Source organism: Aspergillus piperis (assembly GCF_003184755.1).
Source record: "Aspergillus piperis CBS 112811 unplaced genomic scaffold BO85scaffold_2, whole genome shotgun sequence".
Classification (NCBI taxonomy): Eukaryota; Fungi; Ascomycota; class Eurotiomycetes; order Eurotiales; family Aspergillaceae; genus Aspergillus; species Aspergillus piperis.
This window is the reverse complement of record NW_020291592.1, coordinates 1,340,006-1,356,161: the sequence shown is the minus strand read 5'-3', so window position 1 is coordinate 1,356,161 and position 16,156 is coordinate 1,340,006. Positions and strand designations below refer to the sequence as shown.

The window sequence follows — 16,156 nt, the reverse complement described above, 5'->3', positions numbered from 1 at the left end:
GAAAAAAAAAAAATTCACTTGTGTTTCTTTTTCCATCCGAAGTTGGCATTTCTAAGATCGGGGTTTAGAAGGAGTAAATGGAGGGAGAATACTAGGCAACAATTCCGACTTCACAACCTACCATGTAGGTACCTACCGTCTCCTGCCAAGTCAACCCTCAGTTGACCAGGAGACGGACAATTCAACACATCTCGAGATTGCACATGTCGTACGTATGTACATGCCTGCTAGCTAGTAGATACCGTTGCAACCTGCTCCGAGTGGGGATGCCAATCAGCGTCTGCATACATCAGCCGCGGCGCGCGCGCATCTCCGCCGTATGCAGGCCGGTTATACCATGCCTGTCCTGTCCCCAGGCAGCCGCCGGCGATGACGTCTTGTCCAGGGAGTCGATGATGCCTGGTCATCACTACACAGTAGAACGAAATTGTCGACGACTCGGGAAGCGTAAAACCAAGCTTTCATTTTCGTGTTCATCTTGAAACTTACGGGTTTGATTCGTGTTGCATGTGCGCCTAGCCTGAGTATACCTAGTCCCTTCCGTTCAAGCTAATTAGGCAGACCCTACGAATGCGAGACAATTGCACGAATAACAATAGTAGTATTAGTAGCCGTGATGTGTGATCCCTTTTGCATATGCTCCCTCTCCCTTTCCCCCCTCCTTGAACCCTTTCTTCCCCCTCCTGTCGAATTGGCGACGGTGATGGTTCCGGCGCTAGGCGAATCACCCGTGCGCTCCGTGCAGGCGCCAGGCTGCCAGGGCTGCGTGGGTTGTCAAGTGCCCATGTTGTCGATTATCCCTGTTTATGTTTTTGGATTCGGTCGAAAGGGGAATGCAGTTTCTCATTTAATGCTTTGCTCTGAATGCCGTGTATGGTAGTTGTGCATATGTAGGAATTCTGTATGTGTCGTAACCTATATCTCCGGTCACTCTTTTCTACTGAAATATATATACCGAAGAAACATAATGCAGAACAGCACAACACGATTGGAACCAATCACTGACATTACCAAGCGAATCAAGCAACATAAGCTCTGGCCACCTGTCAGCAGTATCTAGGCGCTTGAACTCGCCCCAGCTATATTCATCCACACCTGATGAGTATAGGACCACAACCTTACATATCTACTACCACCTAGTAATCAAACCCCACATCCGAAACACAACCACTGAATCCACCCAAAGCACAGATACAGCTTATGCAGCCTCACTACCCTCAATGCCTACAGCACAGCTAGTCTACAGAGTACACACCAATCTAGTCCCTACCACCCCCGCCACCATCACGGCAAGTAACCCCTTCCCCAGGAGGGATCTACTACCGCAAGATAACACAACCAGGCACCCACATACGCTATGTCTCAGAAGCCACAACCGAACTACTACCCATCCTACTACCTTCCAGTCAAAACAACCTATACCCCCCCCGCTAATTCAGGAACCCTGATGCCTAAACATCTATTTAACTCCAGGCACCCAAGTCAAGAAACTACCTCGCCAAGATAAAGGTTCACCCCAAAGACTCCGAACCGGAATCCTACTTACTAGGCAGCATACCCAACATCCAGAAGAAAACATACACACGAGCCTGATGCGCAACGGAGCACAGTCTAGTCCAGACCAGACCACTCTATACCCCACTCCACCCCCAGGCATCAACTCCACATATTCCCAGAATTATCTAGACGGGGTACGTCCATTGCGTACTGCTAGCACATTACGATATGCCGAATGTTAGATAGATAGATATATGGAGAGACTAGACAACAATTAACCAACACAGATTCCCAGAATACAGAAGTGAAAGCACCGGTATATTGTGGTATAGTGATAACAGTAGTAAGAGTGATACTACTACCCACCCGATATCTTAGACTACTACACTATTACATCAGGATTGGAAGCTTAGTTGTTCCTGTATATATACACCCACCTGTGGATACGGCTTTGAAGGGGGTGTTGGTGAGAAAATTATTTCATATGATTAACGGTGGCGATAATGATCATAGATACTGCCTCAAGAAGTGCACTTGACCTAACAGCATCATGATAACCCGGTAGATATATATCTGCGATGTGAGACTGGTATTATTCCCGATTTACATCCAGAGTAAATGCAGATGATGTGTAGATCTGTTAGTTCCAAGGCTCGGTGTATGTACTAGTACTTGTGTAGTAAGTTATCTTAGACAGCAAACAACAGCTACTTGAGGTCAAAATTAGAAGATTCATTTATGTATAACACAAAAAATCAATGTGCAATGGATGAAAGAAAGAAAACAAAAAAAGAAGTTGAACTCCGATAGGGGGAATCGAACCCCCGGCTGCCGTGTGAGAGACGGCGATGTTAGCCACTACACCATATCGGATACTTGTTGAATGATGGGTCGTTTTATGATCTTATCAGCGGCTTGATACTGCAGCCGCCAGCTCAACGTCCATGCTCATCTTCTATAATAAGCTTACATTCAAGAGTCCCCACCCCGTACACCAAGTGGACCGTCAGCACGTTATGCATGTGGCCCTTAACAAAGTACGACAATCACCCAAGTCTAACACCTCGGATACACTACTACTAGGCATTGAAATAGAGTATAGTGGATATGTTACTAACAATACGTGGATTCTATTAAGTATTACCTCATGATGCTGTGCCATGTATACATGGCGCTATCAGCACGCTGTCACCATGTAGCCATGGTAGTCGACGGTTCGGGCCAATTTGAGTGGAGGGAACTCCCCGTCCAGCTGGCAAAAAGCACCCTTCCTCCCAGTAGGGTATCAAGACAAAAGCATCAAACAGCAACATGAGAACATCAAAGAGCAAGCAATAAACAGCAACAAGTGGTATCAATCTAGTTTGGACGGCGCACAACATGAACACACAAGGCCAGTTGGGTATCCTTGCGGAACGCATATCATAAAGGAATGAAACGCAGCACCGGACACGCAATAGACATCCGGGCTCGGAAATGACCGCCAAAGCAGCAGAGGGTATCATTGACACTCATCTTGGCAGACCTCGCCTTGCACAGGGAGAGGGATACCAACATGGTGCCAGTGGGAACATCAATTAGACACAAAAAGTAACAATCATTGGTTGTATTTTTTTCTTTTCCGGGCTTTTCATTTTCCAGAACGACTGATCATCGAGTAGTTGAAGGGTTAGGATACGAATATCGCTGGTCCCACCATTTCTCATACTCGACTTCCTTGCGGGAAGCACTTCATGCAGCAGCTTGAACAGGAGTAGAGGTGGCGACGTCGACGGGCTTGGACTCCTCAGCGGGAGCAGCCTCAGCAGGCTTAGCGCTCTCCTCGGCAGGAGACTCCTGGACGGGAGCCTCCTTGGGAGCAGCCTCAGCCTCGGTGGCCTCCTTGGCCTCCTTGGGCTCGGACTTCACGGCCTTGCTGGGCTTGCGGAAGATGCCACCAAGCTTGTTGCCCTTGGGCTTGGGCTCGCCATCGGCACCCTCGTTGTCGGAGTCACCCTTCTTCTTGCCGAAGTTGCCGAAGAAAGAGGTGCGACGCTTGTCCTTGGGGGTCTCAGCGGCGGGAGAAGCGGGAGCGGCGTCCTTGGCAGCCTCAGCCTCAGCGGGAGCAGTCACGCTCTCGGGCTCGATGGGCTTCACAGCGGCCTCCTCAACGGGGTTGTCCAGCTGAGGAGCAGTGCTAGCAACAGCGGTCTCGGCAGGAGCAGTGGCCTCCTTCTCCGACTTCTCGTGGGAGGGGCTGGTGACCTTCTGGAAGAAGTTGCCGAAAAGAGAAGCACGCTTGGACTTGGGGGCAGGAGTTTCAGCCTTCTTCTCTTCCTTCTCCTCCTTCTTCTCCTCCTTTTCTTCCTTCTTGTCACTGGCTTCAGCAGGAGCAGCTATGTTGGCGTTAGTACTCGTACACTCAAGGCATTCTTATACGGTAACATACCCTCAGTGGTCTCAGCGGCAGCCGAAGCCTCAGCAGCAGGGGCCTCAGTAGCAGCCTCAGCAGGCTTAGCCTCCTCGGCCTTGTCCTCCTTGTCCTCAGCAGGGGCAGCCTCCTCCTTGGCCTCCTCCTTCTTTCCAAGAAGAGTTCCGAAGATGCTGGCTCTCTTGCGAGACTGAGAGCGGCTCTTGGAGGCAGCCTTGTCCTCCTTCTTGTCCTCGGCGGGGGCAGCCTCCTCCTTAGGCTCGGCCTTCTTAGCGGGCTCGGCAACAGCAGGCTTGCCTGTTGGGGGTTAGCGGCCTAACTTTATACATTGTTCAACTACGAATGTGACTTACTCAGCTTCTCGAGCTCGGCCTTGTAGCCCTCGCTGGAGGTCACAGCCTCCTTCTCAGCCTTGGCCTCAGCAGCCTTGGCCTCGAGGGCGGCGATCCAGCTGTCACGCTCGGAGGTGCTGGAGGCCTGGAAGGTGTGCTTCTGGCCGTTGACCTTGAAGTGCAGCTCGGTGGAGCCTTCCTTGGCAATGTCGGAAACATCAGCCTGGCAAGCGAGTTAGCAACTGGCGCAAAGATTATTCGGTTGTCTATCATCTTTACTGACCAGGTTGAAGATGCCGGCGGGAGAGGCCTTGTCCTCTGCGCGCTTGGTGAAGAACAGAAGACCCTTGCCGGTCTGGCTGGCCCAGGCGGCGATGGGGTTGGCGACGGCGGCCTTCTCGTTCTGGTGGAAGGCAGACAGCTGCTTAGACTCGACAGCGTCGTCGCTGAAGTAGAAGAAACGCTTGGCGAAACGGAGGCCCCTGTTTTGTGTCACACTCCATTAGTCACTGCATACCGTAAACCTGTCGCAACAAGTGGCGCCTTACTTGACGAGACCGGGGGCCTTGTAACCCAGGACACCCTCAGAAGCGGGGGTCACCTCCTCCTGCTTGGGCTCCTCCTTGGGCTGTTCGGCGGGAGTCTCCTCGGTCTTGGACTCCTCCGCGGCGGCGGGGGCAGCAGCCTCAGTGGTCTCAGCGGGAGTCTCCTTGGGCTCCTCAGCGGCGGGGGTCTCGGTGGCCGGGGTTTCGGTGGCAGCAGGCGCTTCAGTAGCAGGAGCAACGGCGGGGGCAGCCGCAGGAGTCTCCTCGACAGGCTTCTGAACGTCGGACATGGTGTCGGGTGGTGATTAGACGAGTAATTATAATCAGTAGGGATGGGATTAAATAAGAGCTAGGGAAGCTGGCGAAGCTTCGTAATTAAAGGCGCGCGTCGAGCAGGGTATCTCTTTAAGGGGTATCTCAACAGAAGGAAACAAAAGCTCTCTTTGCGCAAAGCTACAAGAGCTCGGGTATCACAATGAAGGGGAAAAGGTGGATGGGAAAAGAAATGAACCCGGGACGGACAGTCACGATTAGAATGAATATGGAGAGGGAAAAGAAGAGGAGAAGAAGAGAAAGAAAGAAGCAGAAGAAGAAGAGGAAGGAAGCGACAAGAAAAAGAGGGGAGGGAGAGCAGGAGCAGGGGCCGAAAGGAGGGCGAGGGCGAGGGCGAAAATGAAAGGGTGTGGGCGACGAGGCCTGGTCATTGGCGCATCGTCCCAAACAGGCAGGGAGCTGCAGGGCGGCACTAGAGCCTAGACTGAAAGAGGGTGGGCCTGATACTGGGATGGCCACTCCAGGGCTAAACTATCATGGGTTAAGTGTCTAATCACTTGGGTGTGTGGTGTGTGTGGTGTGTGAGGGTGTGAGTCTACTGCTATTTTTTTTTCCTTCCGTTTTTTATTTTTCTTTTATTTTTATTCTATTCTATTTGATTTTTATTTTTTCCTTGCCCTTTTACCTAACAATCAGGGGTTGACCCCCCCCCAATTACTTACTTCGATTGACCCATCATCATCAGACCATCCTACCAAGAAAAATATAAAAATAAAATAAATTAAAAAAGATTTACAACCCACACACAGACACGTTACTATCATTCCCCCTTCACTACTGTATATGGGGACCGTCAATCCAGATCTTTTACTGGGCATCTACATCTTATGTGCTTGAATTATATATGTAAGTAGTCTGCAGATCGACGCTCGTACCTTACTGGAAGTTCTACTCCGGAGTGGTCAACTTCATGGCAAGGTAGCCCGGAGTAACTCCGTCAGAATGAGAACCCCGTTCCAGTGTGAAAAGGTGTCCATCGATGGAGAAAAGGGCCGGTTATTGGGTCCAAACTATAAATCAGGCCGTCGGGAGGTAATTCACTGGACGAAAAATTTTCTACACGATGGCTCTTGCGCCGGTGCGAGAGCTTTCCTAGTCTACTACTCGCATCGGCCCAATAATGGGTAATAAATCCTTAACCCTTGGCCTCCCCGTCCCCCTCCCCCCTATGAGGTCAAAGGGCGGTTGAAACCATGGTGAATCGTTCCCGAAGACAGACAACTCCTGCGAGAAGCTAGAACTACCTTTTTGATGACAGGTCGCCAGCTCCCCTCCATTCTTAGTTGGCTACCCGTCGTGCAGATTAACGGCTCGCGAGCAGTTGGCCTTAACCCGCTTGTTGACATGATTACCTTATCATCGGGGAACTCCCATCCAGACAGCTGAAACGAAACTTATCTGAAAGATCAGATGGATAGGCGAAAAGAAAAAATATTTTTATTTATTTTTATTCATTTTATTTTTTTTATTTTTTATATATTTTTATTCCATGTTTTAGACTCGAAAGAAACTCATTAGACCACTTCTGAAGAATCTATGTTTACCCGTATCACCTGCTCACCGTGTTTGTGGGACCCAAGCCACCCATTCGGTCCTGATCCATGGTCTCCTATTCAGATCATCCTGGTGGGTTTAGCTTGTAGCTGGGCCGTTACACAACCATGGTTGAGTCAGTTCGCTGTTCCAATATTCAGACAAGTGGCATCTTCTCTGCTCTCCTTATTCCTCTCCTTTTTAACCTTTCATACCCTGGTGTAGATTATATCTAGGCAGGGAAGTAAAACAAGTGGTCTTTGGGTGGTGTATCAAATTCAACGCAAAGATTGTATGTTTCACATATACAAGTCTGGAAGCAGGACATTCCCTGCCCAACCTGATCCACCAAGATCTCTCTCAAGGCTTCTCCGTAGTCTTCGATTAGTTCCGACTATGGCATGTTAGTGAGCTAGTCAGGTGTTAAGCGCCGGGCTACTGCTAGGATTCCGTGTTTTAGTCTAGTTGAGGTATTCTGCCCGTAGGTTGCAATTTATTAGACGCTCGGTTACCGACCAGTCGTCGTTTTGGTTAACGATGTGCAGGATCTGTTCTTGGAGGGAAAATCAATAATTATTATTATCGTCGTCATCACCAACATCGTCTTCTTCATCCTCCTCCTGCTCCGATGGCGGCGAACCTGTTTTATCGTCAGGTATGAAGGTGGAGGAGGGGCGAAATACCAATCCCAGCGGCAATCATGGCCATCCCCATCCATGCGACAGGCAAACCCCCTCGTGACAGCCCGAACATTGTTGTGAATTCGGGGGCCAACCAGGGGCCAAGGACACCCTCCATCTCAGCCTACTGCCTTGCCTTATCCGTGAGGATTCTGCGGCCAGTAGTAGTAAGTAGTAGATGGACTCGCGTGACATTACCCTGATCAATGGCGTCTTCAAGTTCGGCAACCTTTGATAGGATCTCCCTCAAGTATCTGTGGCTTTGCGATCCTATCGTCGCATTCTATCTCACAGTTTCACAAGGACCTCTGAACTTTTTTTTTCTTTTCTTTTCCGTTTCCAAGAAAAAATTTATGAAAGTATTGACTAGCGCGAAAAAGAAAAAAAAAAGATCGAAAATTCCACCCCTGCCCAACAAGGTCCATCAGTTCACTTTCGCTCGTACTTTTTCGTACTTAACTTACGTTAGTAAGGGTAGGGTGACTGGATAGCGCCATGGCGGGCGGACGAGCGACCCACATGTACCAACGCTATCATCATCCCCTGTCTCAAGTCACTTCAACTCTCAACTACCTGGAAGGTCTGACCAGATAGAACAAACAGGGACCACCACCTCCTACTCCTACATAACTGCAAGATACTAGTCAAGCCAGCCCTAGAATAAAACGCCCTAGTTCCACCTCAAGAATCAAGCACTCTCCTTGACCAAGCTTCTTCTCCCTTACGATGAAATTAATTTTGATCTGGGCGCAAACCAGTCTATGCGGCACCCATCCATAACCACACCAAACTACTATCCCTAAACCACAGCACACACTCATAGCTAACCACGGAACCAACAAGTTACAGGCTAACTTTACGTTACCGAATGAACATCATATGTCAAAACACCGTCACCATCAGCAGCAGAAGGAAAAGAAGCAGAACAAAAGATCGTCACGCATGCTTTCCTTAGACAGCTCCCGCCATCAAATCAGGATTGTCACTCGCCTATCATATCATACCCGAATTAGGAAATTCATTCAACATTAGAGCCGCCCGTGACTCGGGGACCCCCGCCCCATACTTATTAGTAAATTAGTAGTTACTTATTCCATCATAACACTACCAACCAACTAACCATGTACCTACTGTAGTTACTGTAGTTAGCTGCTTTACAATTTCCACCAGTCAACTCAGTAAGCAGCAACTCCAATCAACCCAAGGCACCTGCAGGGTACTTAATTCCAACCCGACCCGACCGAACCAACCGACCAACCAACTAGAAGCTCTGCACATTGCAGAGTAGTAGATACTTACATGAGTAGTAGGTATCTGCGGCGGCAAGTGTAAAGAAGAAGTGGATCTTAGCTAAACCCACTAGCCAAGTAAAAAGTAGTAGCACCACCGTCCACCACCACCACCACCCCCTTTTTCGCCGTTGCGACAATCAACCTGAACGGCACCAACGACTTGCTTATCCCGGACCGCTGTGAACCAATCAGACCACCGTCGATCTGATGATCAGGCTTGGCCCGTGTTGCAATGATGGCCGATTCTGTCCTCTTTGCTTTTTCCTCTCTCTCTTTTCCCCTCTCTCTCTCCCTCCCCGTCGGCAGTCAGGGTTAGTAGTAGTAGTCGTCTTCAAGGCTGTGCCAGATTCCACCCGTATGAATGATGGAAAAGAGGGTTTGCGAATGCTGCGCGCATCTGATGCTGATTGATTCCCAAAGCTTGTCACCTACTACACTAAGTACACTGTAATCTTAAATGTTATATCAAGATCAACACTTGTAATAATCCCCATCCCCATAAAAAAACGGATTCTTACATAAGACCAACCCAACTTCCGCCCCCAGATGGGAGTACTACTCTGTAGAATAAATATCATGTTATTGATTGCGCCATCTTGCATCTCGCTACTACTATTAGTAGTAGACTCATGGACTTGATTACCACGCCCATTACCCGAATCATCCCTTCCCCCCAAAAACCAAATAAACAATCACAAAAATAGATATTATCTACGTTACTCTCTCTGACAAATGACTAACCACGGTGCTTACTTACTTACCGCTTCTATCTGCATACAGTACATCCATTTGTACATTCCTCCGATATACTCCGCATTTCGCATACTATTCCTTTAGATTGAAAATTGAAGATAGTAATGACGGAATATTGCGCCACGTCCACACGACATAAATTTGTCACACACACACATACCCTCCCCACTCTTATTGTGCTTTTATTGTTGCATCAGAATGATGAATTCCTTCATATACAGCTGAGTACGGAGATCTAAGTTGGTTATTTATCAGTAGATGCCAGAATATACGTAGACTCATTCATCCGGCCGATCAATAACGTACGTACTGATCATGGTTGTACTGCTTAGAAGTTGAGTACGGATATGCAGACCGAGAAAAGCCACATGACTCACAGACTAACCTACTATAAACTCTTACGAACTGTATTTAGTATCTAGTATCTACACTAGTTTGATTAGCAGTGATGCTAAGTGAATACCTTAAGGTAAGTAGTAGACAGATAAGCAGCGAAATATATAACGTGACCTCCTCCCCCCTCACTTAAGCCCCGCCTATTCCAATCACCGGGTGATTTCCGTAGTTATAGGTTATACTATTTACTACGTAGTAGAAAGAGAGACATCGGAAGTAATTGCCGGTGATCATTTGACAGTATTAAGTATTTGCCAAGCTAATTAGGATAATAACTACGAGTACAGTGGTTGGTCTGTGATGATGATTGTTTTTCAGCTGTGGTTGATGGGGTGTGAGTGATTTGAGTGGAGGGGCCGGACAGGCAGGGTCGCCTGACTGACGGACTGATCGACTCGTGCTTGTCACGCCATTGTTCGATCGATCATTGTATGCAAATGAAATTACTTTTTCCTATTGGTGGGCGGGATGCTTTCCATGTACTCCGTGCCACTTGAGGGTGCTTACAGGCTAGTGGTTGGTGTTGTCGGACCCGAGGACATTGGATATGGTTCGATTTTGCTAGTGGTTCGGTTCATTCCTCGTCAGCGGTCATGCGCTGTGCTTGTCGGCTGGTGACGGATCCTTCTAGTGGATCTTGATGGTTGCGTGAGCGCCTACCCTTCTAGTGGTAGTTGTATACTACACCCTCATTTCTGAATATGTAATAAACAATAATATTCAAATGCATTCCACATTAGGTCATTACATATGCAACAGATGTCCACCCCAAGATGCGATACAGATTATGTGTGGGTTTCCAAAATACAGGACGGCATGATTGGATCAAGCTGCCGTCGTGAGAACATATCTGAGATAGGTCAGTACAGATCGTTTGCAGTAAAGTTGGCGTCACTTACGAAGTAATACTGTCCATTCGCTCCGTCGTCAGCTTGAGGCTAACGGTTAGCAGCTCTCGCGCAATCTCTGGCTCACGCTCGCGCATGTTTTGCCATTTCTCCGCAGTCAAGCACCAGCTCACACAGTCCTGTTCGGCCTTGACTGTTGCGGTCCGCCGCGTTTCGCTGAAGAATGGTAGCTCGCCGCATGGCCGTCCGGCTACGATGATTTCGAAGTATCGTCCCTGAGGCAGCTCATACTCTGCACGTAACATCCCCGACTCCAGTAGATAGAAGCCTTTCGGGACGTCACCTTCGTGATACAGCACGGTGCCAGCTGCGTAGCTCTCGCGGACGAAATACGTGCAAGCCTTGAACCAAAAATCTTCGTTGCGAGACGTCAAGCCCTGGAATGTCTGAAGGAGAAGCGGCAGGGGTTGTCGCATTGCGGACCATGCAGCTGGTTGGACAACCGCCATCTCGTTCTCATGGAGAGTCGTTCTAGCGGCTTGCTGCAAGTATTGCTGACGAGGTGAACTCACCACCGCATCTCCAAGATGAGACTGACCCTGAGGCGTAGGAACTTCGAGGAAGGCCGACGACTTGTTCTTGCCGTTTAACAAGGCTTCCCTGTGGCTATAGAAGACCTTCAGGTAGTCATTCTCACAGAACTCGAGCGCCGAGTTTAGATCTTCAAAGATCTCAACACCATTTACGGGCTCGAATAGCCCCACATTCTGCAAGCTTTTCCCGACGTCTCCTCCTACATCGAGACCAGAAATTGTCATCTGCACATTCCGTTTTCTCAGAATACGATTGATGCGAGTGAATGCTTCTGCTGCGGAGAAGTCGATGCCATAAACGCGGGAGAAGTCCAGAATCAGAAAGCGGATCGGGCGTTTGTTGAATGCTTCCTCCTCAATAAGTCCCCTCATGGTGTTTTCCACACTGACGATGGTCCCAAAGAACAGATATCCACCAAGCTTGATGATGAGTGACTGCTGTCCTGCTTCCTTCAGGAAGCTTTGCTGAATGGGCGGGCGCCTGACCGTTGAGCCGGTAAATCTGCCAGAGAAGGTGGCGCGAATGGCGGATTTGCGTGAAGTTTGGACGACGAAGCTTAGACATGCGAGGATGATCCCGACAAAGATACCCACCACAAAGTCCCAAGCACCCATGGTCGCAACGATGATCACAACCTGCAGAATTAGCGAAAAGGCTTGTCGAAGGCATCAGGACAAAGCTTACCGTCAGATACTCGTGTCGATGCAGTTTACCCCATGTATCAACCAAGGCCTCTTGCATCAGTTCGATGCCCAACAGAAATATGAGCGCTCCTACAACCATTACTGGAATGAATCCGACGATAACTGGACCAATAACCATGATCCCTGCAGTAGCAGCTGCAAGCATGACTCCTGCCACACGAGAGTTGCCACCGCTGTCAATGAACAAAAGACTGTTTGTATATACAAGGTAGTTCTGGAACAAGTCAGCATTTGACTCGCTGGAAGTTAGAACACACTCACCTGAATACTTCCAGCAAAGCCAGACAAGGCATTGGTGACACCGTGAGCAATGAGTTCACGGTCGACATTGAGATTATCTTCGCCGGTAGAGATTCCTAAAGCTGGAACATTGATGGGTACGTGAAGTACTCCGAAGAATGTGAGTGCAAACATGGCAGGTATCGTGTCAAGAAATGCAGACCAATCGACAGCAGAGAAGTCTAGAGCAGTTAGTATGACACACACTCGCGAAGACATAGTGATCACTCACCATAGAGAGTATAAAAGTGGTACCACGGATTTGACGAAGATGGAGCATCGAACACCCACCCTTTGTCGCGCAATGAATCCATAGGTACTCTGGCACTGAATTTCACAATATAGAATACAATTGCCACACCGATGAAATACCCACCAACCAAGAAATTGGAACGCAAGAAACGCTTCAAAACAAGAAGGCCAACAGCAAGCAACAATGGGGTCGTCCACAGAAATATCGTGTCTAGCTGCATAAGCTTCTCGAATGTTCCCAAGGTGAAATCGAATGGGCCTGGTAATCGAGCAGACACTTCAACACCCGTGAGCAACAGGAAGAATCCTACACCGCCGATGCATCCAATCAAGATGTGACGTGGGAAGAAGCCAATCAGAGCACCGAGCTTACAGGTTCCCATCAAGAAGAACACCAAGCCTGTAAGAACCGAGCTGACCGAGAATGAGAGAATAGTCGTGGCCAACACAGCTTGCGGGTTGTCTTGACTAACCCGATTGAGAATGGTGAAGGCCATTTGGTGAAAGAACGGGACAACCTCGATCATCTCACTCCCAATTCCTCCTTTGAAAATGGAACCTCCACAAGAGAAGACCAACTGTGAAATGATGGTACTGACGTAGAACATTGAGATACCGTCCGAACCCAGATCAGCAAAGACCGGCTCGCTCAGCGGGAAAAGGATCATGCCGTATGAAAGAGCGTCAAGGATATTGAGCAGAAGGCCAAGGAATACCGACGGCAAAAAGCTGAGCGGATAAACAATCCCATCCCGCCATACAGTCTGTCCGTCCCATGACTTCGGGTTCGATAGCGTACAGAAACACATCCTAAGCTTGTGAACAGCTCCAGGAAACGCGTCTGTTTTAGTATTCCCCGAAATGCCTTGACTTTCGACGTCGCCAGTCCCTCCATAGTTCTGAAAAGGTCCTGCTTGTACTGTCTTGGGCAACAAGGAGGTCTGCTCAGTAGCAGGCGCACCCCCCGCCGCACCTCCTAGGGTATGATACTCGGACACTGCACTCTCGCTAAACTCATCCCAGTCGGAGGCTCTGTCCCGGTTGTCTCGATCAGCTTCGGAGGCGTCGGGTTTGCGCATTAGCTGTGTCAGGACCGACGAACCAGTGGTAGGGACGGAGGAAGGACCGGGTTCTATATTTGTCCTTCCTTGCGCAGCGAAACTGAAAGATGGAGAAGATGGGCGGTTGGGACTTTGGGAGGATTGAAAGATATCCAAGGAAGGGGGAAGAGTATTCGATTCATGCGACAATGCAAAGGAAGCCAGTTCGGCTGTCTGCTCCCTGAGGCCATGGGTTGAATAGTGCGCCGTGTCTAAAATGTAAAGGTCAGATCTGGATAAATTAAATGATGACGAACTCTCCCCACGAAACGAAAGTCTGTGAGGTCTCTGTAGCTGCGTACCTGCTGGAGTATGGAATGACCGGTGGAAAAAAGACCGACTTGGGGTTCGGAAGCTGGTACCGCCAGATACCAGTGAATCTAGGCCTGAGGACCGGGGCGGGCTACCATGATTGGCATGTTCAACCGGGATCTCTGTTCTGTTCGAGTCTAGGTCGTCCTCCAAGGGGGAGCGATGAGGGGATACCCCGGATATGCGAAAGTCGCTGCTGTCTCGGGAGCGGAAGACACCCATCGTTGACCGCAAACGGAAGGAAGACTGTGATGAGCGATCGCCTCACACAGTCTGCCACTGGATATTCCCTGATCACCACCGGGGAGGGGGAAAGTTAAGCCCGCAGGCTGTGAAGCTTGTGATTGTTTGGCGACAAAAAAGGCGTGAGGAGGGGGGTAGATGATAGCAGATGACGCAAGAATTTAATCGGCACAGCAGGTGTTGGCATTGCTCTGCGATTGGGGAACTGGGTGAGGGGAGGAAGATAAAAGTCAGATGTCAGAAAGGAGGAGAAATGCAGACTCCCGAAAGATGGAGGCCAGAAGGGTCCGGAAGGGACTCAATGAGGCCCAGACATGGCTCCCAGGATCGTTATCAAAGCTCGCGGGCGGAGGTGACTAAAAAAGCCTTATCACCGACAAGACACTACTGTCGCCGGTCCACCATTCTGACGGGTCCGATGTCAACCGAAAGGACCTTAGAGGTTTAGAAGCAGTCGCTAGCGGACTGACACGAATTGGCTCTGGGTTAGTCGGCGAGTCGGTACCTCTGAGGGGGGAAGTTTGTCGCTAGTGGCACAACTTTGCTGCAGAGAGCAAAGGAGCTTGGATGCACGAGGCCGATGATAGGCCCTGATGCTTCCCTCGTCTGCAAACACCATTAGGTAAGCACCGCCGCTGCCGTCAACGGTGCTGCAGCTACTGCGAGGCTAGAAAGTCTAGATAGACCTATTTCGTGATATATAAATTACTCTACGTAATCACTCTGATAATAGCTTGTGCTAATGGCGCACGCGTATGCAGTTGGGGTCCGATTCTTGGACACAAATCCGAAAAATTGGGATTATTCAAAACAACGCTACACAGCATATCCTAGCTAGACCGTCCTGTACTATACTCCGTTCTTGAGGCATCATTCATTGGGTATCATAAGACATAAATTGCATAATCTGAAACTCATCACCCCCCATCAACTCAGACGCTCCAAAAATCCCTGCGCGATTAACCGTTCCACATCCCCTTGCCGCACGTAAAGTTGGCTGTTTTTCGTCAAATTGATCACCCTATATGCAATGTCAGCATTCCAACCCGCCGATCAACAATACGCGCGAGGGGGAAATAAAAGTAGAATCAAATGCCTCACATACCCATACTCGGTCTGAATCTCCCCCGCATCCTTCAAGACCCTCACGTCTATGAAGAGATCCTTCGGGGGCTCCAGGCTTCCCGTAAGATCAATATCCGTCCATTGTCCCTTGTACGCCGCCAGAAGATCGCTATATTGCCGGAAGTACTCTTCTTCCTCCGGACTCAACGAACTGTGGTTCCCACTCGCAGTACCCATCGCTGCATAACCCCCGCTCCCATGGCCTGACGCACCTGCAGCCCCTTCGTCTGCAGTCGGTAGCTGCTGTTCGAGCAAGTCGACGCCATTCCAACATAGCTCCTCGAGCTTCTCGGCGCGAACACGGTGGTAGGCAAGTAGACATCGTTTGTTGCGGCGCATACAGAGGTGGTCCACTAGAAGGGCACAGGCGACGGCTGGTTCTTGTGACGGATTGAAACTGCCTTCGAAAGGCCCGAGGAGGTGTGCGACATCACGGTCGAGGTCGCGTACTTCGCGGGCTACGGAACGGACCAGTTCGGTTTGGTAGGGAGGGAGATGGGTGAGAGCCTGAGTGCGCTTGGCATGTTGCACCTATTTATGGGTTTCGTTAGGACAAGCTATTCATGGAGCCTGGCTTGAAAGGGGAGCACATACAAGCTTATTTCCGTGTTCGCCGTACATGGCGAATGGAGATGACTTCAGAGGAATGTTCCGGCTTTCGGGGGATGTACATGCGCCGTTGGAAGTATATAAGAGTTGTAGTGGGAATTATGCAGACCCGACAAGAATTGAACTTCACACTAGAAGTGTGTACAACCAATAAGTTGCTATTCAAAGTTATTAAGGTCAGAGGTCAATCTGCCAGGACAGCGTCGCGCGGATCGCTAGGCCGCGCCCGATCGAAGATCTACACGTGACGGACGGCTCGCGTTCCTGCCAAGCCGCCTTCCAACGTGAGATATCGAACCCAAACTTGACATCAGCGAAG

At 49.5% G+C, this 16,156-nt stretch overlaps 4 protein-coding genes and 1 non-coding gene across 5 annotated transcripts; all 5 read right to left on the bottom strand.

Annotated features, from left to right (window-relative positions):
- Positions 1-2,298: 2,298 nt before the first annotated feature.
- BO85DRAFT_t25 lies at positions 2,299-2,370 on the bottom strand. Its single transcript has one exon. It is a non-coding gene; the product is annotated as a tRNA-Glu (tRNA).
- A 241-nt stretch (positions 2,371-2,611) lies between these two features.
- Positions 2,612-3,315, bottom strand: BO85DRAFT_121027 (uncharacterized protein). The gene has a single exon (XM_025653912.1). It carries the CDS (start codon positions 3,000-3,002, stop codon positions 2,643-2,645), a length of 360 nt encoding a protein of 119 aa, XP_025519844.1. The 5' UTR covers positions 3,003-3,315; the 3' UTR covers positions 2,612-2,642.
- BO85DRAFT_121004 (uncharacterized protein) lies at positions 3,116-5,166 on the bottom strand. The gene is made up of 5 exons (XM_025653911.1): positions 4,788-5,166; positions 4,523-4,721; positions 4,261-4,462; positions 3,926-4,204; positions 3,116-3,872 (listed from the first exon to the last, which is right to left on the bottom strand). The coding sequence occupies exons 1-5, from the start codon at positions 5,072-5,074 to the stop codon at positions 3,229-3,231; spliced, it is 1,611 nt and encodes a 536-aa protein (XP_025519843.1). The 5' UTR covers positions 5,075-5,166; the 3' UTR covers positions 3,116-3,228.
- A 5,430-nt stretch (positions 5,167-10,596) lies between these two features.
- On the bottom strand, positions 10,597-14,082 carry BO85DRAFT_483933 (sulfate transporter family protein; the record flags this gene model as incomplete). Its single annotated transcript, XM_025663199.1, has 6 exons — positions 10,597-10,621; positions 10,671-11,848; positions 11,898-12,131; positions 12,179-12,378; positions 12,429-13,760; positions 13,851-14,082. The coding sequence occupies 6 exons, from the start codon at positions 14,080-14,082 to the stop codon at positions 10,597-10,599; spliced, it is 3,201 nt and encodes a 1,066-aa protein (XP_025519842.1).
- A 777-nt stretch (positions 14,083-14,859) lies between these two features.
- On the bottom strand, positions 14,860-16,009 carry BO85DRAFT_445326 (DNA replication protein PSF1). Its single transcript, XM_025659235.1, has 3 exons — positions 15,823-16,009; positions 15,209-15,759; positions 14,860-15,124 (listed from the first exon to the last, which is right to left on the bottom strand). The coding sequence occupies exons 1-3, from the start codon at positions 15,847-15,849 to the stop codon at positions 15,031-15,033; spliced, it is 672 nt and encodes a 223-aa protein (XP_025519841.1). The 5' UTR covers positions 15,850-16,009; the 3' UTR covers positions 14,860-15,030.
- Between the last annotated feature and the right edge of the window lie 147 nt (positions 16,010-16,156).